Below are 27,302 nucleotides of genomic sequence, written 5' to 3' on the forward strand. Positions count from 1 at the left end.
ACATTAACAGCATGCTGAAATGCAGCCACACATGGGATTTTTTTATCCTGACAATGAATTATCACTCTCTGCAGCAGGAAGAAGACAATTTCCCTCCAGGTACTGGTGAAAACCTTTAGGGAACCTTTAATAAAAGTCTTTAGAGAACCTTGAATGGCTACCTACAGCAGAGACGATTTCCGGCTCACTTCATCTGAAAGATTGATCTCTCTAGGTGTGTGCAGACATAGTCTAAAGCTATGCAGACCTCATTTTTCATACCTCAGCAAGTGCTGTGCCTTCAAGAAATGTAAAATGATAGTTCCAAAGTCAGCAATTGGTCTCAAACCTCATGCTACAATACCTCAGCTCTGTCTTTTGCCTTCCACCTGCATTACGTGTCGTTTCAAACTGTGAATTGTGGAGGATTTGACAATGAGAATCGCTGACCGGTCTCTCCCCATCTGCGGTTGGGTCTGTGTTGGTTGAGTTGTGTCACCTGGTCTCCACTGGCTCCCTGAGGTTTTTCTACCCCCACAAAATTCAGCAAAATAAAGCATTTGTGGCAAGAGGGGGGTTGCCAAAGCAGCAGTTTAGTATAAATTACCAAAATAACAAATAACATCGCTGACAAAACAGTGTGTCCTGAAAACCTATTCCCTTTATGGGCGCAAGAGTGATTTTATTTAAGGGAGGAGGATGATTTTTTTTTTCAGCAGCACATGATTTGGTTTCTTCTTTTTTCTACTCAAAGAGCAGTTTTCAGCATTGCAGACATTCATTTTACATTACTCAAAAGGAGTCCCGATAGCTTGTCTCTGAAATCTGAAATGATCAATGCCTTTAAAGTCAGTAGTCTTTTTCCTGACCCACATGGAAGCTTTGACTGCTTCATGCAAATATCTGCATTTTCAGCTCAAACTTCATGTTTTCAAACTTACAAGTTTTACCCAGGGTCCTCACTGCTCTGGGACTGTCATGCTGAGATATGAGGATCAGTGAAGACTGTCACGTTTACATGCTTGAGTGTGTAGGTAGGGTTGCAGTGTAGCGGGGTGGGGATGTATAAGGCTCTCAGCTTGAGATGGTTTCAGATCTTCCACCTCGTGGCTGTCAGTCCAGTAGCTCAACACCACTTGAGTAGTTTGAAACGGTTGCTTCTGTGGGGCTGTAGGTATCACAGGGGCACCTGAATGGGGCAAGGGATGTCAACCCCTTCTTCATGCCTGTTCTCTGCAGTACTTTTTGCTTCTAAGTCAGGATGAAGCCACCAGAAGCAAGCAGGAGGTGGTGATAACTGTGAGACTGAGACTGAAAGTGGGAATGATGGGCACAGGCTAGCAGACTGCCAGAAATCTTCATTGTGTTCATACTGTAAGATCCTCAACTGGAGCTCCTGTTGCCGTTGAGAACAGTGTTTACCACAGTACCTCTACTTCAGCGTCTTGATTTGCTTTTTTCTTGCAAGGCAGGATTTAGTGTGGACACCAAGGTCATGGCATAGGATTTGAAAGTCTGTAAAACACACTGGATGCTGTCCACACATGGCAAAATTCTTCCCATCTCCTGTGGTAGTGTTGTGTCATTAATTGTTTAGCCATGTTGTCCTTTCAAATGAAAGAATTAACTGTACAGAAAAGAACAGGGTGAAGATGCTATTTGAGATGGGGATGCCCAGATGTAAAACAATCTGTTATTAGAAACTGTGGCATGTGAGTAGATTGTATTAAGAAATCTGTATATGGTTCTCTCAGCTTGTGTGTAAACTACTACAGGTGAATGAATAATATTTATGTGGACATGCTCTGAACTGGTTGATATGGCACTAAGTGGAAACATAGTCACTTTTGCGTTATCTAAAAAACGCAAACTGTTAATACAAGTTTCCTTTTCCTATTGTTTTGTTTTGCTTTGAGAAGAGCTTTGAGTTCATTTCTTGCTGATACATCCCCCAGGGCCATGATATGCTGATGCTCTAAGGTCCACACTTTGTACTGGTTTACTTATGTTAGATTTCTTAATGGAATTTATTAGGTTAGTTCCTGCTTATAAAGTCCTGCATTAAATGGAATCTGATTGCTTAAGAATTGGCATTTTCTTGGTACAGTGGTTAAACAGTTTGCTAGCAGTCTTTTATGGGGCATACAGTTACAATAACATTTTATTTTCCGTTTAAAAATGAGAGTGACACAGTTGGTGCATTCAATTATGAAACTTACATGCAAATTTTGTTTAAATCGGTAGTTAGAAATTCATACATATACATACATTGGTAACTATTTTTTAGATTTAATTTAGTGGGGAATTTTGGGTAATGGTAGTATGGATCTGGTATTTTAAGAAACAGTGACCTCCCTTCATACATGATAGAATAGCAGGTCTCAGAGGCTATGTCTTACCCAAGGAGTGATGTTCTCCATGGACCACTAGAGCCCTCATCTTCCTGCAGTTCCTTCTGAGGGACCTCCAAGGACAGCTAACTCTCTTGCCTGGTTCAGGCACCCACATTTCTTTCAGTTGAGCAGACTCCAAGAGTGGAGACGCCAGGTCTCATCCTAATGTGGAACCAGGATGCGAGCTGGCTAAGCACAACATAGATATGGACCAGCTAACACAAGAGTCAGTGAGGCCAGTAATGCTTGACAAAGCCCTTTTTGTCCTGGAATCCCTGCCCTGCTGCAGGTATGGTGGGGTCAACAACATGCTCCCCAAAATGTTGTTCATTGACATGCCAGTATTATTCTCTGTTGTTAAAAGGGTACTCTCCTTGTCTGTTTTTTAATTGGAAAAGATGGTGCACAAGCTTAATTTTAAAAAGCCCTCCTGAAAATGTACCTTGTTGATTTTTCCTGGTTTTATATGCATTCTGGTTATAATAAGCAAAAGCAAATGCAGTAATTCTGGATGAAAGGAGTTACACAGCATAGTTTTGACTGATCGGTTTATTGTCCCACATTGTTTTCTCAGCGATCAAGGTTCTGATAATTGGTGCCATATACATATTTTGAAGTTGTATGGAAAACAATTAAGCTTTTGTTTTTCCTCTGATCTCATTGCTTCCCCATTTTTGATGGCTTTATTTTGCTGCATAAAAAAATTATTTAAAATCAGTTGGTTAGGCTTTGGAGCTTTCTTTCCATCATACAGTTTTGCTTTGAATAAATAAGTAGATTAAGGATAGGTTAAGGCAACTGTTTCGTATTTCTGGTTGCTTCCATGGTTAAGGTGTGCTCTATGGTTGATTTGAAAGATATTTTAATTTGATCTTTTAAGACTCCATAAGCTATTTCTGTAGAATCATTCTGTGAAGAAAGGGTTAATACTTCCATGTGCATTTACATCTAGGGCTTTGCTCTGTTGAAGAGCCTAGTGGATAGATGTAAAGTTAATGAAAGAATCATGACAAGACACTATACATAAAGCAGACATAATGCTGTAGAAGCACAGCGTCTCTGAAAGAACAGCTATGGCCTAGACTTGAAAATCGTTACAAGACTTTTTAGCCTCACTGCCCGTATCCTCTTGATGAAAGTAAAATGTAATGTGCTTTCTCTAATGGGCACTTGACTATCTGTAGTGCTCCCGAAATGTGTCTGTAACCGCTCAATGAAATGGTTATTGACAAATCAGGTTAAATCAGCATAAATAGTGATAGTGTCACCACTGTATGCCCATCATAACATCTTAAGGGCTGCAGGGTTTCTCCAGGTGGAAGCATCTATAATCTGTATAATTTCCTAGAATTGTCAGAGAATCACAGAATGGTTGAGGTTAGCAGAGACCTCGGAAGGCCATCTGGTCCAGCTCTCCTGTTCAAGCAGGGCCACCTAGAGCAGGTTGCCCAGGACCCATGACCAGAGGGCTTTTGAATAGCTCCAAGGGTGGAGACTGCATAACCTCTCTGGGCAACCTGTGCCAGTCACCCTCACAGTAAAAAAGTGCTTCCCAGTGTTCAGAGGGAATCTCCTCCATCTTCGTTTGTGCCCATTGCCTCTGGTCCTGTCACTGGGCACCACTGGAAGGAGCCTGGCTTGGTCGTCTTTACACCCTCCCTTCAGATGTTTGTACACATTGATAAAATTCCCCATAAGCTGTCACTTCTCAAGGCTGAGCAGTCCCAGCTCTCCCAGTCTTTCCTCATAGGAGGCATGCTCCAGTCCCTTCATTATCATAGCGGCCCTTTGCTGGACTCTCTTAAGTAGCTCCTTGTCTTGTATTTGGAAGCCCAGAACTGGACCCAGCGCTTGAGATGTGCCTCACTAGCGCTGAGCTAGAGGGGAAGGATGACTTCCTTCAACGTGCTGGCAATACTTTGCCTAACACAGCCCAGGTTACCATTTCCTGCCTTTGTGGCAGGACACATTGCTGGCTCACATTCAACTTGGTGCCCACCAGGACCCCCAGGTCCCTTACTACAAAGCTGCTTTCCAGCCCATCGGCCCGCAGCCCATGTTGGTGCAGGGGGTTGTTCCTCCCCAGGTGCAGGACTTTGCATTTGCTTTTGTTGAACTTTGTGAGATTCCTGTCAGCCCATTTCTCCAGGGGTCCCTCTGAATGGCACTGCCCTCTGGCGTATCAGCCACTCCTCCCAGCCACTCGTCGTTTCTGAAGAGATGTGAGAGCAGGCACCACGTGATGGCTTCAGTTCTCTTTATGATTTATGTTGTTACAGACAAGAGGATATCTAGGTTGTGGAATTCCTTTGCCAATGTACAGAGGAGTTTTGCTAATCAGCTAAGCTGCTTAAAGGAAAGAGACTGTTTTCCCCTCAAGATCATGTGCCAAAGGACAGTAACATTTTCAGCCTGTAATCATTTTGATCAATTCTGTGTATTGATTTTATTTTGTCATCTCTTAGGATGCAGGAAGTCAACAAATAGGCTTTTTGCTTGGAAGCTGTGGAGTTACTGTGGCCTTGACTAGTGATGCATGCCATAAAGGACTGCCGAAAAGCCCCACAGGGGAGATACCACAGTTTAAAGGTAAGCTAACCCTTGCTTATCATGGGTATCACAGGTCATTTGCTACAGTAACAGTCACTGCGCTTGTTTCGTTGTACTGGGTGAGGATCAGGTCTGTGTTGAAACACTTCCCACAGGAGCAGCCCCGGCTGCTGGAACGCGATAGCCCTGGCCGTGTATCACTGGCTGGTAGCGATCGCTGCTCCCGCCTCATGCCTGCCGAGCAGTACGAGTGTTTCTCATCTGGTTCTCTGCTGGCTCAGCCGGGCTGCTGAGATCGTCTGTGGCCACAAGCAAAATTAAACCAACAGACTTAGGACTGTAGTAGATGAGAAACACTCATACAATTCAGTCCTATAGCTAAGTGGTAACCTCTGACAGGAGAGCGGTAATAAACTATTTGGGTCAATAACAGCTTAAACTGCCCAGCCATTTCTTCAGGGATTGTCTGAGAAGGCCACAACAGCCATGTTAAGAAAGCAGTTCTGGGAAATCTTTGCCATGCTATGGTGAGGTTTAAAAGAAGCAATGTTTAGGTAACGGTGACACAGGCATTTGGGAAAAAAAAAACTCTAGCAGAGAAGAGTGTCATCTTGTCTTATTCGGCAGAAACTCAGCAAAAGCTGACTTTTCTTTGTACCTCAGGCTGGCCAAAGCTGCTGTGGTTTGTCACAGAGTCTAAACACCTCTCCAAGCCGCCTCGTGACTGGTTCCCACACATCAAGGATGCAAATAATGACACAGCTTATATTGAGGTGAGTTAATGAAGATGCATCTTCTCCTCGAATCATTGCATATGGCGTTTCTGGATTAGGTAAACATCATTATTCATTCACTAGTCACAGAAGCAAAGAACGTCCTGTTTTATCCTGTTAATAAGTAATATTTTCTAATAAATTATGCTGGATATTGATTTCAGAAAAGTTAATGAAATGTTAAATTGCATTTTGGGGGTTTCTAACGTTCATGTTTTAATGTCATCTATGTGGCTCCCACAATATTATCTTAAACTTGCCTTGACCAATCTCAGTCTTGTTCAGTGTGGGCTTGCCCGCTAGCCTTGGGATGTATAGACAGCAAGTTTCACAGTGAAGGTTTGGTTCTCATTTCACAGCCTTCAGACCTTTTGAAAGAGAAGGAACTTCTTGTTCAAATGCTTTCCTGTCACTTACTGCTTTGTGAGTCACACTCCCCATAAAACACCAGCATCAGGAAGGCAAAATTAGCGATGCTGTTAAGTTTGATTTTTCTTTTTTTTTCCCCATTCTTTTTTCCCTTTTCTGCATAGACTCAAATGCCTCGAATTCAGTGATGTTAGTATTGAGTTTAAACGATTATTCAAAGGGTATAAGTTCAAGAGGGTGGAGCAAAGGTATTTCCTATCTGTGCGCAGTCAGAACACTGGGCTAGAGAAGGAGAGATGCCTCCATTTTTGATCTTACTGATTATCTTCATCATGGAGAAAGATAAATGTTTAGTGTACTTTAATTGCCACTACTGGTTTTCAGACTCTTGCATAAAGTTGCAAAAATTACTGCAATCATCAGCAGTGATCTCCCACATCTTTTTTAGGCTGCTTTCTCATGGCGCTCTCATATTCTTCTGACCAAAGAGCTTATGTCTTTCAGAATATATACATATAGATTATTGTAACAGCACCCAGCAAGGATTCTGTGGTCAGCTCTTATCCCATGCCTTATGAGACACAGAAGGGAGAAGCTCAGGTTTATTGGTTGGCCTATAAAATCTAACGTGAACACTGAGCAGACTGAACTAGGTTATTCTCTGCAAAATCTCTCCATTCCTTTAGTCACGAACATGATGCGAGTTGTTAGGATTATTTCCTCTTAATGCCCATATTCAAACAGCAGATGGATTTCTGATATCAAGCCTGGGAAGCTTCAGACAAGAAGAAAAAGCCAACCTGAAAGAGGTGTCTTTTAACCAAAAAATGCCTCCCAAACTCCTCAATACTGTTGCCTTCTTAAAATAGAGTCATTAGATTTGCCCATCATTCACCTACATAGGAAACACTTGAAACATAGCCATTAAGTAATGGAAATAGGGCAACTATTACACATTGACTTTCCCTGCTTATTTCTTTTTAGTATAAAACATGTAAAGATGGAAGCGTGCTTGGGGTGACTGTGACAAGGATTGCACTGCTGACGCACTGCCAAGCTCTGACCCAGGCATGTGGATACACAGAAGGTATGGAGTACATTTCCCGTGCTTCATCCTTAAAATCAAGCGTGAATTGTAATTTGTTTCTCATCAGGCTCCTGTCTTATGTTTTACACAGACCTGTGTTAAAGGCTTCTAGATTTAAAAATCTGGGATTTTTTTTCATTGATTTCAGAAAACATGTACACATTTGAAATATCTTTGTGAGAGGCACAAATAATGTCCTAGCCAATACAAATCCTGCAGTGGAGACTTACTATGAAAGTTAAGCTTAGAGGTCAACAGTCATGTTATACTGAAGCTTCCTTCCTTTGAGTGGGTTTGCCTTGGGTCAATGCCATGTTCTAAAAAATAAACTCTAAAAAATAAACTCTGTTTTGTTTTTGTTGGACAGCTGAAACAATTGTGAATGTATTAGATTTCAAGAAGGATGTTGGTTTATGGCATGGGATTCTTACAGTAAGTATGGTTTTTTATTTTGTGTGAGTATTTGAAAATAAACTAACCTTATATGGTTATTACTGTCACGAACTGGGATGTGCTACACTTTCTTCTAATATAAATTTTTCTGCTTTGAAAGGAAAACATATGTGGCTTAAACCCATGATCTTCTGCTAGTGCACTTACCCATAATGAGCACAGTAAAGATGCGAATGTATTTTTATGCATCATGCCAAGTACTCTGGCCCCATTCTTACCATGTTATTCTGAATTTACTGATGCGTGATTTTGAGATCAGACTTTACAGCAGAAACAAATTAAATAGGTACTTCCCGCTGTAAGGATATGATCCAATGGCATAGCTATATTGCCTCGGACTAGCTTCTCTGTCAGAACTCCCACCAACAGATGATTTTGCTAACATTGAAGCATTTCTGATACTTCAAATTGCAGAAGATATCTACTCGTTATTTGAATGTCTTCCTCGATTGACATGGGAGGCGATTGACATATCTTTAAGGATTACTTCTAAAGGTGCTGCTGCAGTCAATGACTGACAAAATGCTTACTATTCATTGATCATTTTAAGAACAGATACCAGGTTTTGAAGGGTCACTGTTTGGGGGTCCCAGGATGTTCAGGCGCTACATGCTATGATTCCCAGGGATCCAATATACTTTTCCCATGCAGTTATACTGTACTTAATATCAAAAGGCAGTAATAACAATTCTGAAGCAGAAAGGATCTATTAGGCTTAACACCCATAAATATCTCATGTTAAAAACCCATCTTTATCACTGAAGTTGAAAGCAAGCATCTAATAGTGCTTTTCTATGCCTTCCTTTCCTATTATCTTAGTATGAACTTCATTTTTTCATGACTTGCCTCTAAGTGCTTTTCCTGTGGCTACACCTGTGCCAGACTGAAACAAGAACTACCTTCTGCAGTTCTACAAGTGTTTAGATGACTAATCCACAGGGCCCTTAAGCCTAGGTTTTCCCAAACAAATCCTCTATTTAACCTGAGCTGCTATGAGTGGAGACACGTTGCCCTCAGATGATGTTTCCAAATGGTAACAGAAGGAAAGCAGCAGCTCATTTACGGGCTGTTTGTTTAGTAGTAGCACTGAGAAATCACTAAAGCAATTGACCGTCTCAGACTGGGAGATTGGTTTTGGATCTGTCATTGGTTTCACTCAGCTGCTTTTTCTAAGCTTCCTGCAACTTTTCATGATCTTCTTGAAAATACTGGAATTAGCCCACCTGGAGAAGGACTAAAAACTCCTTCATTTATTGTCTGTTAAAATAAATTGATCTCTTCTTAATCTGTGGCTCACATTTCTCTATTTACTGTCTTAAATACTTTGTGCCCCACTACCATTAGTAGTTTTTCAGTCTTCACAGAGATGGATTTCTTTAGACAGATATGTTGCTATTAATTGTCCTTTTCCGTGAAGAATCTTCATATATACTGAAGTTTAGCAGGCTGAGGGATAATACTAACCTACATAGCAAACAGGCAGACATTGTTCATCCAATTTTTTTTTTCTATTTAAAATGAATCACTTAGAGTATAAATAGAAAGAAAATCAGGGGTTTTTTTTCAGTACCACTTCAAAGTTATGATCTGATCAGTCTAGATCCATAATTCTTAATTAAAGCATTAGAAAATGGGGTTCTGTTTCATCTTAATGTAGATAACTAGACAGGAAAAGATAAATGCCAGCATTGACAATAAAACAAGCATAGAGTGATTTGCATAGATGCCCCTGCCCAGAACACAATATAAATAAATACCACGATTGTTGTATAAAACCCATTTATCTTATTTGATTTCAGAGTGTCATGAACATGATGCATGTTATAAGTATTCCATACTCCTTAATGAAAGTGAATCCACTGTCATGGATACAAAAAGTCTGTCAATACAAAGGTGAGGAACAAGAATATACAAAAGTATGCTTGGTAGTCAAAATCAAGAGTACAAATTGATAATACAGCTGTATACCTTTTATATGGTGTATTAGTAATCTAACCATTCTTATTGCAGCAAAAGTTGCCTGTGTAAAATCCAGAGACATGCACTGGGCATTGGTGGCACATCGAGATCAGAGGGACATCAACCTTTCCTCACTGCGTATGCTGATAGTGGCTGATGGTGCAAACCCATGTAAGCTATGCTTCTGCAGTCCAATAGAGAACAGGAAGTGTTTTCTGTTTTGCATTTGAAGTTTCAATTTTTAGTTATCTTAGCGAAAATATTTACAAAGTATAAGGTTTATCTACTGCAAACTATATGATATTTATGGAAACAGTAATTGATTTTGAATTTTTAAAAAATATATTTTTCTTTAGCTAATCCTGAAGCAAACTTTATGTTCCACATAATGTAAGTTGCAGTAAATCCAGTTTTGTTTAACATGACAGTCATGTATAAAGACTGACGTAAGTAACCTTAAGCTATAGAGGGGATCAGAACATTTCTTCTGAATGATGGTGCTCAGATGCAGAAGTAACTAGGAATTTTAGGGGAATACTTTACTACTCTGGAGAACCACATCTGGATCACTTCATGACAATTAATTGCATGAACTGTTTCTCTGTATTGTTTAAGGTACAAACATACAGGTGTTCTGCTTGTTTGTAGTAGTTTGCTTTGAGTTTCTGAATTAAGTCTTTAAGTTCCCTCATCCTAAACAAGAAAACTGTAATGGCTTTTCTGTGTAAGCACAGTGAAAGGATTTCACGCTCAAATATTACTCTTCATTCTCTGTATGCATACACAACTGTCTATACATATATATAGTTGTTGTAGCTATGACTTCTGCCCCAGTGGACATGGGTCCTTTTTAAATTTTTTCTCCTGAAAAGCCTATATAGTCAATAGTAAGTTTGCAGTTTGAATAGCATCACTTCAGAAATGAGATTATTTTTCTCCTCTGATTTTTTTTTTTCTTTACCCCAGGGTCTATTTCTTCCTGTGATGCGTTTCTCAATGTCTTCCAAAGTAAAGGTCTAAGACAGGAGGTCATTTGTCCCTGCGCTAGTTCACCGGAAGCTCTCACTGTGGCTATTCGAAGGTACTGTGTTCCACCAGTGGAAATAGACTCACTGTAGAACATATGTGGTCATTTGAAAATAAATGAAAAATTTATTTAAGTATGAATCTGCATACTTAACTTCTGAATGACATTTTTAGATTTCATTTTGTTTATGTCCAAAGAAGACATACAAGAAGAATTTGTAGAGTAATAATTTAACCCCAGAGTGCTTTATAATACAGTTCCCATTTCTGTAATTTTATCTAATTCAAAAAGGAAATAGACTGAAATGCAAACTAATTCTGTAAAAAGAAGTGGAAAAATGTCACTGTAAGCATAAAATTAATTAAAATGTGGGAGTTTAAGTGGAATTATCATTGAGGAAAATTATGCTTTAAAGTAGTCTGTTTAAAATGAATTACAACATTCTGCGGGTTGTCTCTGGCTGACTGGTGCTTTTTAACCATTCATAGACTCTCAGTAATCATCTGGAAATGTCCTTTGAGTCTGGGGGATTTGTGCCTAGAAATAAAAGTGATAAATTCTAATAAAACTATTGAACCTTATGTACATGAATGTCAGTATGCAGCAGTCACCTGTTGTACTTTGAGCAGTAGGTACTTTGTTCAGATTTCTGCAGCCATTTATGATTGTTTCACATGTTAAAACATGCAGTATAAAAGTGTAAAGCACTGTAATAGCATTAAGTAAAATACTTCCTGCCACAAAGTTTAAAACACATTGTCCAAGTGAAATTTACTAGATTTTCAATTAGCTTTCCAACAAAACATCACGGGAAGAAAGGCATGAGGCCAAGAGTGTGGTTGACTTTCAGCCACCTCATCATTAGCTTAAAACATCTGAAAGCTATCCGTCAGGGACTTACCCTGTCCAGGTTAGTTGTCTTTCTGTGAACTACAGGATCTCAGGCAGCCCTTCATTCAGCTCCACCAGCCTGTTCTCAGCTTTATACCAAGGAGTATGTTGGTTTTCCCTTGCAATGGGTTTCCCTGCCATAGGCTGAGCAGGCCTTGGCTACCATGGAATGAGCCCTTGCTTGTAAGTGCAGAGAGGAAGTGGATGGGCCACAGACATCACTTGTGCTGAACACTGATTAATGGGAGAGGGTTTTAATTTCCTGGGCTAGCCCCGGAAAAGCTGCCGCAGATCGCAGGTTATGAAGTGGGAGAACTCACTGTATTTCAATGTGCAATGGCTGGCAAGCCCTTTCTAGATTTAAACTTTATGCTTGTAGCCACCTGAAGCACTAGAGATTAATTTTGAAATTAACTAGCATTGAGAGCTTGGATTAAAAAAAATTATTAGCACATAAAATAGTGGGTAATTAAAAAAGGCATTTTTATCTTCAATGCCTTGCTGTGCAATTACAAAGCAGTTCTTAGTACAGTGACTGTTACTGAACACACACCTCCTTGTTTTTTTGAAATCCGTTTAATGGTGGAATAATACCAGCTGAACTGGGGAGCTTTAGTATTTTACATTTTATTCAAGCCATCTCCACTGACAGTAAAGTCGTTATCATACAAGTTCCAAAGAGTTACAGCTGAAGTATGCATTAAAATGACTCCCTGCAGAGCACCGATCCGATCCAGAGAGCTCCCTGTTAATGCTCTGACTCTTTCAAAATCTATGGTGTATTTTTACTGATCTTCCTATACGGAAGAGTAACAAAATCAGTTCTCAGTTGAAATACCCTTATAGTTTAGAAAAAGACAGTCAGTAATAGATTAATAGGTACTTTAGCCTAAGAGCTGAATCATGAAGCCTTATATTTAAAGGAATGTGTCATGCAAATAATTCTTTATGGTATTCCCCTTTGGTTTATTGCATATTAGTCTGAACCTACTTGCTTAAGGGAGTGCAAAAGTTTAAGAAGAGGTCTTTTCCCATTTAAATGACTGGCAAAAAATAGTGGTAAAATAGATTGTATCTGTAAATGCTGGTAGTAACTGCTCTCAAAATGGTCTGCAGCTACTCAGTATGAACAAATCAGCTTTGAAGCAGATGTACGTTGTCCCGCTTTCATGGTTACGGAAACTGAAGGGGTAGGTTTGTCTGGTGGTTTAAGCTAAATTTACTCAGTATATAAAGTAGGTGGAATTATAGCTTTGTTTAGATGCCTCTACCTTAATCAAAGGATTTGTCTTTGTCTAGCAAGCAGCTGTATAGAATTCCAAATCCAGTATTAGAAATATTGAATGTGTAAAGCAAATTAAAAATGTGAACTCTGAAACAAATTATAAATTCATTGGAATGGGATTAATTATATCTCATCTTCTTCTCAAGTGATTTCTCTCCTGCTTGGCAGAGATACTTGTTTTAGAGTTGTTCCCATGTGAATATCATGCACAGGACAAAATAAGATACCATGTATTTCAGGATTGTTGCTGACAAGATACTTTCTAAGAGGATGTATAGGTGCTGTCAGGTGCTCAGCCCCCCACCTCACTCCTCCATCCTGGTCCTCTGACTGTATTCCCATTCGGTGTCAGGTAGCTAGTTGCCTGCAAGAGAAGGCTTGAACATGTTTAACTGGTGTCTCATTCAGGTATCCACCTCAGACTACCAGAAAACCAGAAATACTCTGAAATAGCTGTTCTGAAATGCCTGTCCTGTGGACCCAAAGTCCTTGGCACCGACTCCTTCCTCTGCGCACCTGCTTCCATTGCACAATGCTTCTTGCTAACCTGGGCAAAGCTGTTGTCTCAACCCAGGCCACAGCAAGTGTAGCTCTACTGACAAGTCCCCCACATGATCCTAGCAGGCCTTGTGCTTCCAGCTTCCCTGGCTAGCACCCCTGCCCTGTACACAGCCAGTGTCTTTCAAAGCTGTGCCCGCTCTTCTTTTTAGCGGTCTTTGTACATGGTAAGTAATGCAAGAAGATGTATGTGATGGAAGTCTAGATGGCCTCTACTCCTAGAAGGTTGTGAGAAGCTGTGTGTGCCTGCAGGAGACCTTTCTTCTCATAAGCAATAAAATATGTGTTTTGGGAGCAACAGTGAAAGGAAGTTGATCAATAATGTTGCTGAAAGTTCCTTTTATGTGATGGGAAAGTTATTTATCACAGCTGCTTGTTTACTTGCGCCATTTGTTATGCTCTAATGCGTTTTCAAGCGTGCCCACATCCTTCTTTGTTGACAATGTCACTTGAGAAATATGCCTCGTAAAACCTATTAATTGAAATTTATAGTGCCGATCACTGCAAGGCTTACGTGAGCGTGATTGGCTAAGGCCCATCTAGTATTTCAAGCACAGTAGAGGAGAAATGTCACCTATAAGGACATTAGCTGTTAAGAAAAATAGTTGTGTGGACTACTAAGGAAAAATGCAGAATTTTGAACTAAATATTGGCTGTTTTATCCATCTCGAAAATAGCTGGAGTCTGGCTGCTCTACATGGATGCATTATCCACACTCAGGTCAGCATCATGTTAGCTTCTGGTTTCGCGTTTTAAAATGCAGGACAGTGTAAGAATCTTTCCAGACATGAAAAGCCCTAACATATTCCCTTGACTTAATAACTTGCATACATCAACATTTGTTTGCTCAAGCCACACTGTACATATGTATAATTGTATCCACTGATACAGCAGGCAGTTTTATATTGAAACAGTTGACAGACAGCTTGGGCTGATGCTGTGGAATTGTACAGCATGTCAGCAGTGAATCTGAGCAAACTGAGGCTTTACAAAGAGGCTGCATCCACAACATTTTGGCCATGACTGATGAAGCTATAATTTGTTTTAATTTTCATGCGGAAAATTAGAATAGGAATAATTCAATTATACACACTAAAATAAAGACGGTAAAGGCCTGGTGGCTTCCACAGATATTTGGCAGTGATTCTATTACAACCTAATTTCTGCTGTTTAGTAATTTTAAATGCTTAAGGATTGGGAGTGGGAAGTCACATCTGTGATATAAACACAGCATACTTGTATTCTAATCTTGGCTTTGATACCAGTATGCTAGAGTTAGGCTTTTAGTCTGGCAGGTGAGCTTGGCATCCTAGGTTGCCCCAAAGTAGGTATCATATAGAGAGTGTATTGATTTATTTACCAATCAGTTCCAAGTATTTAGAGTGCGGTTTCCCCCCACATCACCTGCACTGCCTTGCAGTATTTTTAAAACAATACAAAAGGCTTGATTACTTGGGTAATTAAACAATCTTTATACATCTATCTAAAAATTAAATACAAGGTGTTTTTGGTAAGTGTTAAGTGTTACTTTCAACTCTGCAGCCCTATATATGTGGGTGGCTACTGAATGGGAGAGTTGACAGATGTAATTACTCAGAAATGACCAAAAAACAGGATTCTGTCAAGTCTAGTAGGGGAAAAAAGAAGGTGAAATTTTAAACGCTGAAATAGAGGATTATTTGCAATAGTCATCCATTAAAAATAAGTAGATGCTTATATCTGTCTGGTGGTGCACTAATGTTATAACCTATGGTTGCAGGCCAACAGATGACAGCAATCAGCCACCAGGCAGAGGAGTTCTGTCCATGCATGGTCTCACTTACGGAGTGATTCGAGTGGACTCTGAAGAAAAGCTTTCTGTTCTGACTGTCCAGGATGTTGGTTTAGTGATGCCAGGAGGTAAGGAACTTTCTGTGAAACTTACTATGATTCATTGATTTAAGTAATTAGCTGTAAAAAGTCATAGGTAGGCATACTTTGCTGTTAGACAGCAAACTTTGTGATTAGAACATGTGTACTTGAAAACATTTTAGTCCAAAAGCATTACCTTGTAAAACTTCGCAGTTTGGAAATCCCAAGATTTCTTCTCTCCGTTTCCCTCCATGGCTGTCTGTACTCACATTAGTGGTGTGCTTTAAACAACCTGTCACCACATCAGAACCCCCATTCCTTAACTGTGACATACTGGTACAGAAAATAAGAAAGTTGGATTCCAATGTCTGGAGGCTATAAATACCCATAAGCCTGACCCAGATGAGACTCGGTAGTGAAAATTTTCATAACCTATGCTAAGGATCAACGAAATTGGTATCTGAAGGCTTGCAGAATGTTTTTCTGAAGATCTTGTGCTATCACCCAGTTACTACAAAGAGAAGGTATGATTGGACAGTTCATGTTGATAAATTCAAACTGAAATCTAAAGATGAAGATATTCTTCATAAGAGCTAGATTTTAAATGAGGTGTTATAGAGACTAGAAAAGATAATACTGTATTTTTTCATTAGACGATGTCTGTTATGCACCAGAGGAATAAAACATAAAGATGCATCTTATAAATTTTAAGTTGAGCAACTTAAAATAAAGGAAAAGAAGATTGGTTGTTGTCTAATAGTTATCATATATGATATTATAGATACAATATATAAGATAAAAGATAGTGCCATCTTGCACTTCGTAATACATTTTGATTGTTTTAATAGAAGTACATGCTCCTGTTTATTTTCAGAGTGAGAGAAAGGTCATTCTTAACACTTGTAATTAAAAGACATGCTGATTCATTTTTGGTCTCTCTTGTTCATCATATCCTCTTTCCAGCTGCAAAATCTACACATGCTGGACTCCTACTCCAGACACTGTAGCTAAAGCAGCATACTTGATTCTTATTCACATGGCTTACGCATAAAGTAGTGCTTCTTCCTCGGACCAGTGCTTTCTAATCCCTCCTGCTTAGCTCCTGCTGTCTCTGCAGTCCTGTGAGACCAGCGAGAGGGAGTCTGAGCTCTGATAAATTCTTAGTAAAACAACCATGCTAGTCTCCTAGAATATCTTGATCTTTCATATGATGTTACTTGCTACTTTGTGAGCGGTGGATTTCCTGGTTGCTGCCTCCCTGGCATTATAATCATTATCAAGAACTCCATTAGGTTATTTCATAGTGCACTGACTGTGGCAAATCTAGTCTTCAGTATGCAACACGGGGAACATAATCATGTTTCACAGCAATATTACAGATAAACTGAAACTTTAGAGAGCAAGGCAAACTAGGTTTTGTTATCAGTGTAAAGACTGAGTTTACATAAAGATCTTTGCATGATTTATTTATTTGTGTATTATTTATAATATAAATAACATTTGATAAAGTTGAACACCTTAACATTTGAGAAACCGATTGTTAGACATTAAAGTCTACATAAAATTTATTTGTTTATATCAACTCCACCACAGTGTCTTTCCCACAGCATTTATATTATTCTGTAGTTCATTTTATAATAGTTCTCAAAGTCCTTTGTTCTCCCTCTAGCTATAATGTGTTCAGTGAAGCCAGATGGAATTCCACAGCTCTGTAAAACAGATGAAATAGGAGAACTTTGTGTATGTGCTATTGCAACAGGTACATCATATTATGGACTCTCGGGCATGACCAAAAATACTTTTGAGGTAAGCTGTCCAAAAAATGCTATATAAAATCCTTCCTTTTTAACTTTCTCTATTTCAGGATAATATTTCACATAAAATATCAGAACAGCAGTAATAATCAGTCCTTATGGCTTGAGACCTTAGCTACTCTAACCAGATAATCTGCACTGAAGCCCATTTCATTAAGTGCAATAGCAGATCTTTATGTGGGTTTAGTTTTGGCTCTGAAGAGCTTTTACTTTAATTTTGAAAGAAGGACCAGGGGCTGAAACAATCAGAAGGAAAGCAGGAAGAAATACAAAGTTCAGAAGGTAATACTGTGCAAGTCTATGAGCTAGCTACATGCAGAATTTGATTGTTGCAAACAGTAGGGAGGCTGCTGGGTATCTTTAAAAAGCAGTTGCCAGCATTTCCACAACGCAGCTGGCATTAAAGGCTTGCATTTATACAGAATCCTGACAGATGTAGTCTTCAAGAGGTATCGGAATAGCAAAGATAACTTTTCCTAATTAGTCCCCACCTGCTTTTGTTTGAATTGCCTTAGGTGAAAGCTGTTTTGCTTTGTGGAATCTGTTTTCCAGTAGGTTTTAGCTCCAGTGCAGACAGCTGTATTGATAGCTCTGTTGTACCTGCTCACTTGTTATCATTAACTTCTGCTGAAGCCAATATGAAAGGCTGACCAAATCAGAGAAATACTGAAAAAAAATGAGCTGATATTTTTATTAAGTTCTGGTCCTTTTCTCTTTTAATATTTGAGAAAAACATTAAGAAAAATACATTTACATTTCCCTTAACAAATGCTCTGATATTACCATTTTTCATAGACCAGACATGACTAATATCTCCTACAAAATGCAGATCTGAATGTTGTAAACACTATACATTAAGTAATTAATGGAGACTAGTGGATACGATTCTGCATCCTGCTATTGAAGCCAGGAATCCTACTATGCTATTGCGATCTGAAATTTGTTGATAGCTGATTACTGTGCTACAAGTACAATTGGCAAGACCCAGTGTGAATGATAATCCCAGATTGTACATATTTCAGGATAGAAAGGTACTTATATTCATTTTGTAGTACTTGCTGTAATTGTAAAGTCATTCATAATTCGTAACTGCATCTCCAGTTTAACAGCATATTTAGACTGATTTAGACTTATTCCTAATGGTAAGCAAATAAATTGCTATTGAGGGAGCAGGACCACCCATTTTTAAAGTTAAGCGTGTTTTAGGAGCCTTCTCCAAGTGGGCCACTTTCCTGTTTTACTGTGTAATTCATGTTGCAGGTATTAGAGAGTCAAAGCGCTTTGTGTTCCTGAAATGAATTACGCTGAGGATGTATAAGCATTAAATCTGTTCAATAACAGTCACCCATGGGCATCTGAGAGCAGAATTTGACCTTTCTTTTTAGATGAGCCTTGAAGGGCACTGTATAGCCATGGTCTTCCACTTGCCATTGTATTAAATAACTTGCCTTTAGACTATTTCAGTGTAAAGAAGCGATGGTATGAAAGTGTGATTGTGTCAGAATGCAGCTCTAAAGTAGCTCACGTGTCAGAATGATAACACTGTGCTAGTTAGGATAGGAAAAGCAGTAGAAATCCATCCTGTGGAAGTCATGTCTGCATCTGGTGTTCAGACATTTAGAGAGGCTCTGTACAGGCCTGTATTTTCACTTTTAGATGTGCTACAGAAAGCATTATCACTGGTATTGTGTGGACTTAATTGACCTTAGATAAAAATGTGGTCAGCTGCAAGAGTCATTAACGTACAGTACCTTAAAATAGCTTCACTTCTAGCCTGCTTATTTCTCTATACTGTGCTGGAAATGAGCATGAGGTACTAAAAAGAACCTCTACAGTAATGTTTACGATTTAATCTCTCAGGTAACCTATACATAGCACCTCAGGTTAGCTGCTGCACTCTGCACAGCATTTTTCTAATTCAATACTGTTTATGTTGATTTATATTTCTTTTAGGTCATAAATGATTTACAGAGCCATGGTTAGGGAAAAAGTGTATGGTAAACAGAGTGGCACTGAACTTACTGGAACTCAGGTATTGAAAATTACACACACTAGTCTAGAAGTTTCCTGACACTCCCTTTATGGTCAGTGAAGAGTAAAGAGCATCCATGGTGACCTATTTACTTCATTCCAGAAGAGCATCTGAGAGAGCATGCCTGAAATATTTTGCAACATGATCTCTGTGTATAGAATTGAAGACGTGTGTTTCTCTGTCTTACAGGTGTTTCCTATGACTAGTTCTGGTGGCCCCATCACTGAATACCCTTTTATAAGGACCGGACTACTAGGCTTTATAGGACCAGGTGGACTTGTCTTTGTTATTGGCAAAATGGATGGTTTGATGGTTGTCAGTGGAAGAAGACATAATGCTGATGACATTGTAGCAACAGCACTGGCCGTGGAACCAATGAAATTTGTCTACAGGGGAAGGTTTGATCCTTTCTTTTCTCATATTATGTAGAAATTCTTATTTTGCTTAGGCCAGGTGTAAGTGACCCAAAACACTTTCAGAAGGCAGTGCCTAATCAGCACTGGGCTTTCTGAAAGTTGCTGATATCAGTAAAAAGCAATAATATGAAATTTATTTGCGGTTTCCCTACATTGCTGTTTATATGGCTAGAGCCAAGAGACAGCAGAGGGAAACCTAAGACAGTGTTGAGGCAGATACCAAGGTTCAAAATTGTGATTATTAAAATTCCCTGTTGAACAGTTGGTTGATTCTGAAGGTGTTGACTCAAGAGAATGCTAGCTCTCCAAGTTGAACATTTCCAATGTGGCTAACACTGAAGTTCTTGAGCACAACAGCAGTTCCTTCTGTGACCTTCCTCAGGTGCTGAAATTGAGCAGGAGAGTCTAAAACTACTGAAGAGCCTAATGCACACGTGAACACATGGCAGACCTCTCACAAAATGATGTTGCAATTACTTTCTTCTAAGATGGGGCCAAAGAAGGTGCTTATGCTGGCTGTTATACAACAGTTTAACAACCACCTCACTGTGACCCAGATGTAGTGCTTTTCTTATCCCAAGAAGGTTCACTTCTCCAACCCTGCAGTGACATTATGCCTGTATTTTTGTGATACTAGAACAACAACCCCTACTTCTCCTCCAGAAGTTAGTCAAAACTGTTCTTGTTGCTTTTTCCCCCATAAATAAAATAATAATTGAAGTACCATTTGTCTGGATAATAAATAACAAAATCATAGTTATGGAGGATTAATTTAGAAGACAGGTTCTTCCATCTGTTCTGGCACTAAATACTCATCTTTCCTTCTCCTCTATAGAATAGCAGTGTTTTCAGTGAGCGTGCTGCACGATGAAAGGATAGTTATTGTTGCTGAGCAAAGGCCAGATTCCACAGAGGAAGACAGTTTTCAATGGATGAGTAGAGTTCTCCAGGTAATGCTCTTTATGTACATTTGGAAGCTATTTTGTCCTGCTTTGTGTTCTTTTTCTTGCTTTTTCAGACCCTGGAGGTAACTGACATTTGTCTTTGAATAATTTTAAGTCCAGTTTCAGTTGCACTTGTACCTAATGAGCACAAAATTAGATTCTTCTGAGTGACAGTTCCTATTTGGGCCACACATATCCAAAGAGTGAGCTTTTCCCTAATCAAAATGCTGTAGGAGTGAATTGAAGTAAGTAATAGCAAGGAGAGAGTAATGTATTGTTCATAAGGATATAGTCATTTTTTACTTCAAAAGGGTAACCAATGAATGTATTATATACTCATACTACCAAAAGCTACCAAAGTCTCTTACTAAACAGCTACTGGCACTGTTATGGAGTTGACCTCATCAAGTGTAGATAAGTATGTCTGAGCTAGATCTCCAGATATTTTTTTTAATAAGTAGGAGAGAATTATACGTTTCTAGTGCACTATGTTAATGAAACACAGCCTAAAAATGATGATTTCTCTCCACTGAAATGAAGGGAAGTGATTGATTAGCTCAGATGTAGGTATCTACAGTGAGGTTATCTGCATAAAGAACACCTATTGAAGGAATCCCATTCCAGCTGTCTGGTGGATCATGCAAGGCACATACCTGGGTGGTGGTGTGGACACCGACCGGAAGACAGAAGCTACTGAATACTAAAAAGTTCTGACCTTCCCCTTACATCTATCAGTCCAAGTTAATGCAATATCATTACCATACTTGAAGTTTTTTCAACCTGAATGTCCACACAGAAATAATTAGATACTTTAGATAGCAATGATCTTCTGTCTTCTCCATCTCCATGTTTAAGCCAATTCTCACTCAAAAGCAATAGGTTTAATGGAGATGTAGTCAAATGAAGTCTGTCTGTTGCTACCTTGTGAAAAGCTCTCGGTTCTGACTACAGCTGGTCACCTATTACTTCCACTTCCCTTGCTTACCTTCCTTTCTATCCTTCCTCGAGGACTATTCTCAGGTAAATATATTGCAAACATCTTTTTTTGCTTTGCCCAAGAGCCGCAGAAAAAGATCCCACACAATTCAAAGTTGTTCTTATTCATTATTGCTTTGTGCCTAATAAGAAAGGGAATCTGTCTACTGTATCCTTGAAGAGACTGAACAAAGAAGCTTTCATCCATCTCAAGACAGGTTTGTTTGCTCTCTTGATTTAGAAGATAACTGTATTTTATACAGCTGGAGGCATCTCATATTCACAGTAGTAGATCTAAATTATTACGAAGAAAAGCTAGAACCTCTAGCTTGTCCATCACACAGAAAACCTTTGAAGCAACTAGTAGCACCTAGGGCAACCTATTTAAGAAGGAGAGGCTTTTGGATTGCCCATGCCTTGATAATTTTATCAAGCTCCTAATGAAAACATTGAAATTCTGGACTTAACATTTCTCCAGTTTTATCAGCTAAGCATTTTTGTGACTTTTACAGAAATCATGTCTTACCCCATCATAGCCAGTAGAATTCAGTACTGAACAGTGTGGGAGCCCAGTGACAAGTTGCTTCTGCCAAAAGTCAGTGCTATTACTCTAAGTATGATCAAGTCACAGCAGTGTCCAGGAGCAGTAGGCCATATATCAAAGTACACATATGTGTGGCTGCTTTTACTGCACATGTGTGAAGTCTGCAACTCTGGCATGCATCACTATGTGAACAAGAAGTTTCTGGTTCCACTTTGGCTGAGAGCAGAGATGGTGGACAGAAACCAGGAACATGCGGGATGCATTGTGCCTCCTTCCCAGTCATATTTTTAATGACAGATGTCAGGAAGTGGTAACCAGTTAAATCTGAATCATCTGCTAGAGATGAGCAACACAATGATATCACACTTGTGTCATGACTGTCAATGACCTCCATAACAACAAACTTACCAAATTGCTACTCATTTCTGATGATATTTGTGAGACTCGTCTGACATCCTGTGTGCGCTGCCACGTGCCAGCCCTGCCCTACACCGTCTGCTTTTGCTGTGCCTTGCTGTGTCTCTGCATCTCTTCCTAGAGTTGAGCTGTATCAATTTGCAGGACTTGTTTCCAATGGGTTGCACCACGTTCTGGCTCTTCCTGGCCCTTCCTGCTCCTCAGCAGAGGGCTGAAGGATGGCAGAGCTGCTGTATGTATGGACTATGTGGGACTGCATCTATGGGTTTTAGCAGAGCCGTGATTGGGAGTGGTCAGTCTGGGTAGAGAGTGTCTTGAGAGTAGTGGGAGGAGTATGGTTTTTTAGTTAGTGTAAGTGAAGATCTCAGGTCACCCAGCAGTTCAGTCAGATGGATCCTAGATACTCATTCCTCTCCCAGACTGCTGCAAACTGATCTGACCCTTCAGGCAGAGTTGGGCTTCATGTACCTGGCAGACTGGATGTTAGTTCTACCAGTGCCAGCGCACTGGCAGGACTTGACAGGACTAGACAAAGCTAGGAGATCTGCTGCAGAACTGGAGAGTGTCTGCCTGGGGAATTTTGTCAGTATGGGATGTTTCCTTAGATTGGATAATGTAACAATCTGCACTCTGCAAGTTCTGATATCTCTAATCTGTTTTCTCATTGAAACAGAGGGGTAAAGATTTCATATACTCTGTTTACTTCTGGCTGGACAGAGCAATTTCAAAAACCAAGCCATCTCACCAGGAGTAACAAATGCTAGCAGTATTAAAATTGACTGATACTCTTCTCTCACAAAATTTTATGGTTCAGTTCATTAGGATTCATCCTAGTGAAACAAAGTCATTCACTGCTTCAGTGCCAAATTCCAGAGTGGGAAAGGTGACAATTTTGAATGACCCATGACATTTTATCAGGCACTGTGCTGCCGAGGTGGCTATCAAAGCAGACAGTTTGGAAGTCACTGGGGAGTCATTATCTAAAACACCCCTCATCCCACCCCAGCTGAGTATTGCTTTCCATTCATCAACTCTGGGATCCACACTGTCGTATGGTTATTTGCCCTGTAACAGTTTTCCTTCAAGCTGAAGTCAGGTGAGGATCCCGTGATTTATCACTGCTTTTCAGAACCTACAAATAACGTTACAATGAGGAGGTTACGATGGCTCCTGCCAGAAACATGAGCCATTGTATGTTGGCTGTCACATATATCTTGCTAGTGCTGATCTTTCGGGTGAGGTGCATGTAGACCAACAGCAAGGTCTTCTAATACTACAGTGAGACCTACCACTACTAAAACTGTAATGTTTGTGAAATGAGTAACTGCTTTATTACTCTTTCTTATGAAATTTTGCAATTAAATACATAAAAAATGAAGCAAACAGAAGCCAAAAGCAAAGCATTACTTAGAGTCTCTGTAGAAATAATCAGTAATTTATTGGTCTACACTTAAATACATAACTATAAATGATTATTTGATTCTCAGAATATAGATTGTATCTTCAAGGCAACAGATATATGCAGTCACTTTTCTCACAGTTAAAAATCAAATGCAAGTTAAGTAAATTATATTTTTGACCATTTAACTGCTCATTAGAGTTGCTGTCTGTAAGTTGTTTCTCAGTCTGCTTGGATGTCTGAAGTTTTTCTAACTCACTGCAATTTTTGTTACCAACGCAAGGAAAATAACCAGTTAAAATGTGTATGGAATTAAAATCTTAAGTGCATGGACATTCGTGTCTAAAAAAATAAATTACATAGATACTGTATGTTATATATTTTTTAAAAAAGAAATGCAGTTTACTCCGCTTGTCAGGCAATGAACATGATTATTACAAGATTCAAAGATGCTTATTTTTCATTTTTATTCAACAGAGTTTTTTCAAGTGGATAGTACTCTAGTTTTCTCTTGTACTAATTCCCATCCCTGCCTGTGGATCTTTTACACAGTAATCAGAAAGTAAAACAGTTATTATCTTAGAAAAAATAAAAAAAAAATTTATAAGCTACATACATCAGTAGGTATATGGTCATATATGTGCAACTTTTGAAATTTTTCTTTGCTTTGCCAGATGGACTGGATGTTAAGTTCATAGGACTCCTTTGAACTTGTAATTCTGAGAAGTGTGCCAGTTAAACTCAGTTTCACGAGTTGCCAGTCCCTTTTGGTAATTAATCTCCAGGATATGTGCTACTAACATGTGCCTAAGGGGTGCTTAGGTAGCATTTCTTAACAGATTTCTGTGTATTTATCACCAGGTTTTTGTTTGCTTTTTTATCTTCTGGAATGAGTGTAATAACATCAGTGTTACATTTCCATCCACCTGTTCCCACTGAAAAGAACCTCCTTATCACTGACATTGCTAAAGTGTCTTTCCATTGCTAGTTAATTATTAGGGTTGTTTTATGCAGTAACGCAGAATAACGTGTTTATTAGAATGATGAAAAATTAGCCTTTCATTAAAATCAACTTCCTGGTTTTTTAAGGCTATTGACAGTATTCATCAAGTGGGAGTCTACTGCTTAGCGCTCGTACCAGCAAACACACTTCCCAAGACGCCACTGGGTGGAATACACCTGTCAGAAACCAAACAGCTCTTCTTGGAAGGATCGCTGCATCCTTGTAATGTGTTGATGTGTCCCCACACATGTGTAACAAACCTGCCTAAACCAAGGCAAAAACAACCAGGTAAGATGAGTGGCCATGACTTAATGCTGTGTGTTCGCGGTATTGTATGGAGCAAAATCAAGTAACTGTTAATGCACATGAGAATCAATAAGCTCGATCAGCTGTTCCCGTTAAATATTCTAGGTGTGATAAGAACATCATTAGTTTTGGCAGAAGCTAGAAGTACCTTCACAAAGAGTACAAGAAAAAATCCTCCAAAAACCTAAATTCAGTAAAGATTAAGACATTTTTATCACTCTACAAGACACTGCTGAGACCACACATGAAGTTCTTTGTAAATTCCCAGTCAATTATGTTTAAAGAGGATGGACTGAGACCAAAACAGAGAAAGAAAATCTTGGCTTATTTGAAGGCTGAGTTTGTAAAGCAGAAGTAGAGAGGAAGAGGACTGTTGACAGTAAATAACAGTTGGAAGTAGAGCAAATACTTAAGAACTGGTCATGAATAAATTAAACCCAAGAATGAGGATATAGGTTTTTACCTGAGTAGGGAAGTTCTGAAGTATTCTGACAGCAGATATATTTGAGGGAAAACCCTAACTAGTTTTAAGGTGGTTCACCAGAAGTTCTGCCACACTTCATGAAGAATATTGGATGAAATGATACAGCAAGGTACGATTCAAATGACTGAGAAAGCCATTGTAGCCTGCTGTAGTCCAGTCACTGGTTACTCATCCCCAATGAATGAGAACCTTATTAGCAGATTTTTTACTTTTAATCCAATTGCAGATTTTAGTACTCAGATTAATTTAAAGGATTTCTGGATCTGTAGCCTCAGGCTTAAGACCTGATTCCAGCTACATTAGACTAAGTCTTAGTTACCTTCCACTTTGAAAACTAGCTTGCAATATGAAGTGTTTTATCCTCTGGATCCCGAATATGAGGGCTCTCCGTCATGAATTCAGTACAAGTTTGCCAAAACCACCAGCTTGTTTCTTTATTTAAAACCCTTGGACAAATGTTTCAGAAATCAAAACCATAATCTGAGTTTGCAGATACTGGGACCGTCAGAGGCTAACAGTGACTTCCACTGACTTAACAAAAGTAATCAAGGCTTCAACTGCAGTGCTGACTTTGGTATTTCCCGGTTGTTTCTTTGAAAAGTAATCACTGAATTAGGATCGGTGCAGTGGAGAAACTTACAGATACATTATGTATGCATTATATATCACTGTGGTAAAAGTAATGCCATCAATGCAGAAACCAAACTGGTAACATCACATTCTCGCATTTTGTGTAATTGTGACATACCCAGAGCATATATTGCTTTCATCTTTTTTAAACGGAGTAGTCTGTAGATGTTGTTTATTGTACATTATCTGGTTACTTAGACATCTCATATTTTGACAATTATACCACATACAAGCACTGAGACAAAGCTTGGACATCATAGACTAGAAGTAAAGCCTGGTATCAGTTGCAGTTAATCAGTAATCCATGTTGGAGAAGCAGAAAGCAAATGGTAACATGAGTGTAAATGGTATCTGTGAGACAGGTATTTTTCCCTAATGGCAGCAACAAAACGTCAGTGAAATCCACCTCCTGGAGAAGTGTCAGCCTTGACATCTTTCTGTCTTCTAAAGTGAAATTATTTTTCTTCAGTCTCTACCTTGTGCTAAAGTGCTTGCATATATTTTATCATATGCATCATCTGCCTTCCTAATCCTTGTCACTTCATGTCTATAGCTTTACAGAATTGCTAATACAGATGCAACTTAGCCTAGGGAACAGAAGAGAAAAATAGGAACATTGTCCCTGAAGCCTGGATACATCTCATCTGGTTTTAGGCACTTGAATGGACATGCCTAAATTAGGAGCTGAATTTTCCAAAGATTCCCCATATCAAGGCAGACAGGATGTGTCTCTGGCTGTAGACAGCCCGTGCTAAATGGGCTCCTCAGATAGGTTTAGAGAGGATGAATCCAGGCCTACATATCTTCCAGCTACTTCTGGTCCATCAACCAAGGTTTGTATCAACAGAAATGTGCTCATGGTTTGGTGTTGTGGATAGCAATGAGGAAAATATCATGTAATGCAAAAGAAAGAAAAAGAATTTTCATCTACAGGCGAAGGATTTTTATTGCACTTAGCACATTTTTGATTTATTCTAGAAATTGGCCCTGCCTCTGTGATGGTAGGGAACTTGGTCTCTGGAAAAAGAATTGCACAGGCCAGTGGTAGAGATTTGGGGCAAATAGAAGATAATGACCAAGCCAGAAAGGTAAGCTAAACTTTTCTGACACAGCTTATATTTAGCTAGGTAGCATCAGGACACTTAGCAGTACATAGACAGTAC

General features: G+C 39.2%; 1 protein-coding gene across 4 annotated transcripts in view; it reads left to right on the forward strand.

Annotated features, from left to right (window-relative positions):
* DIP2C (disco interacting protein 2 homolog C) overlaps positions 1-27,302 on the forward strand; it is a 333,846-nt gene that overhangs the window by 238,032 nt on the left and 68,512 nt on the right. For all 4 annotated transcript variants that reach the window (XM_064444999.1, XM_064445000.1, XM_064445001.1 and 1 more), the window contains 13 exons: positions 4,838-4,961; positions 5,586-5,695; positions 7,049-7,151; positions 7,519-7,583; positions 9,404-9,497; positions 9,615-9,734; positions 10,530-10,644; positions 15,084-15,223; positions 16,845-16,981; positions 19,211-19,419; positions 20,273-20,387; positions 24,806-25,007; positions 27,118-27,227. In XM_064444999.1, coding sequence (XP_064301069.1) covers positions 4,838-4,961; positions 5,586-5,695; positions 7,049-7,151; positions 7,519-7,583; positions 9,404-9,497; positions 9,615-9,734; positions 10,530-10,644; positions 15,084-15,223; positions 16,845-16,981; positions 19,211-19,419; positions 20,273-20,387; positions 24,806-25,007; positions 27,118-27,227 — 1,644 coding nt within the window. The remainder of the gene's footprint in view (positions 1-4,837; positions 4,962-5,585; positions 5,696-7,048; positions 7,152-7,518; positions 7,584-9,403; positions 9,498-9,614; positions 9,735-10,529; positions 10,645-15,083; positions 15,224-16,844; positions 16,982-19,210; positions 19,420-20,272; positions 20,388-24,805; positions 25,008-27,117; positions 27,228-27,302) is intronic.

The sequence above is a fragment of the Phalacrocorax carbo genome, chromosome 2 (assembly GCF_963921805.1).
Source record: "Phalacrocorax carbo chromosome 2, bPhaCar2.1, whole genome shotgun sequence".
Lineage (NCBI taxonomy): Eukaryota > Metazoa > Chordata > Aves > Suliformes > Phalacrocoracidae > Phalacrocorax > Phalacrocorax carbo.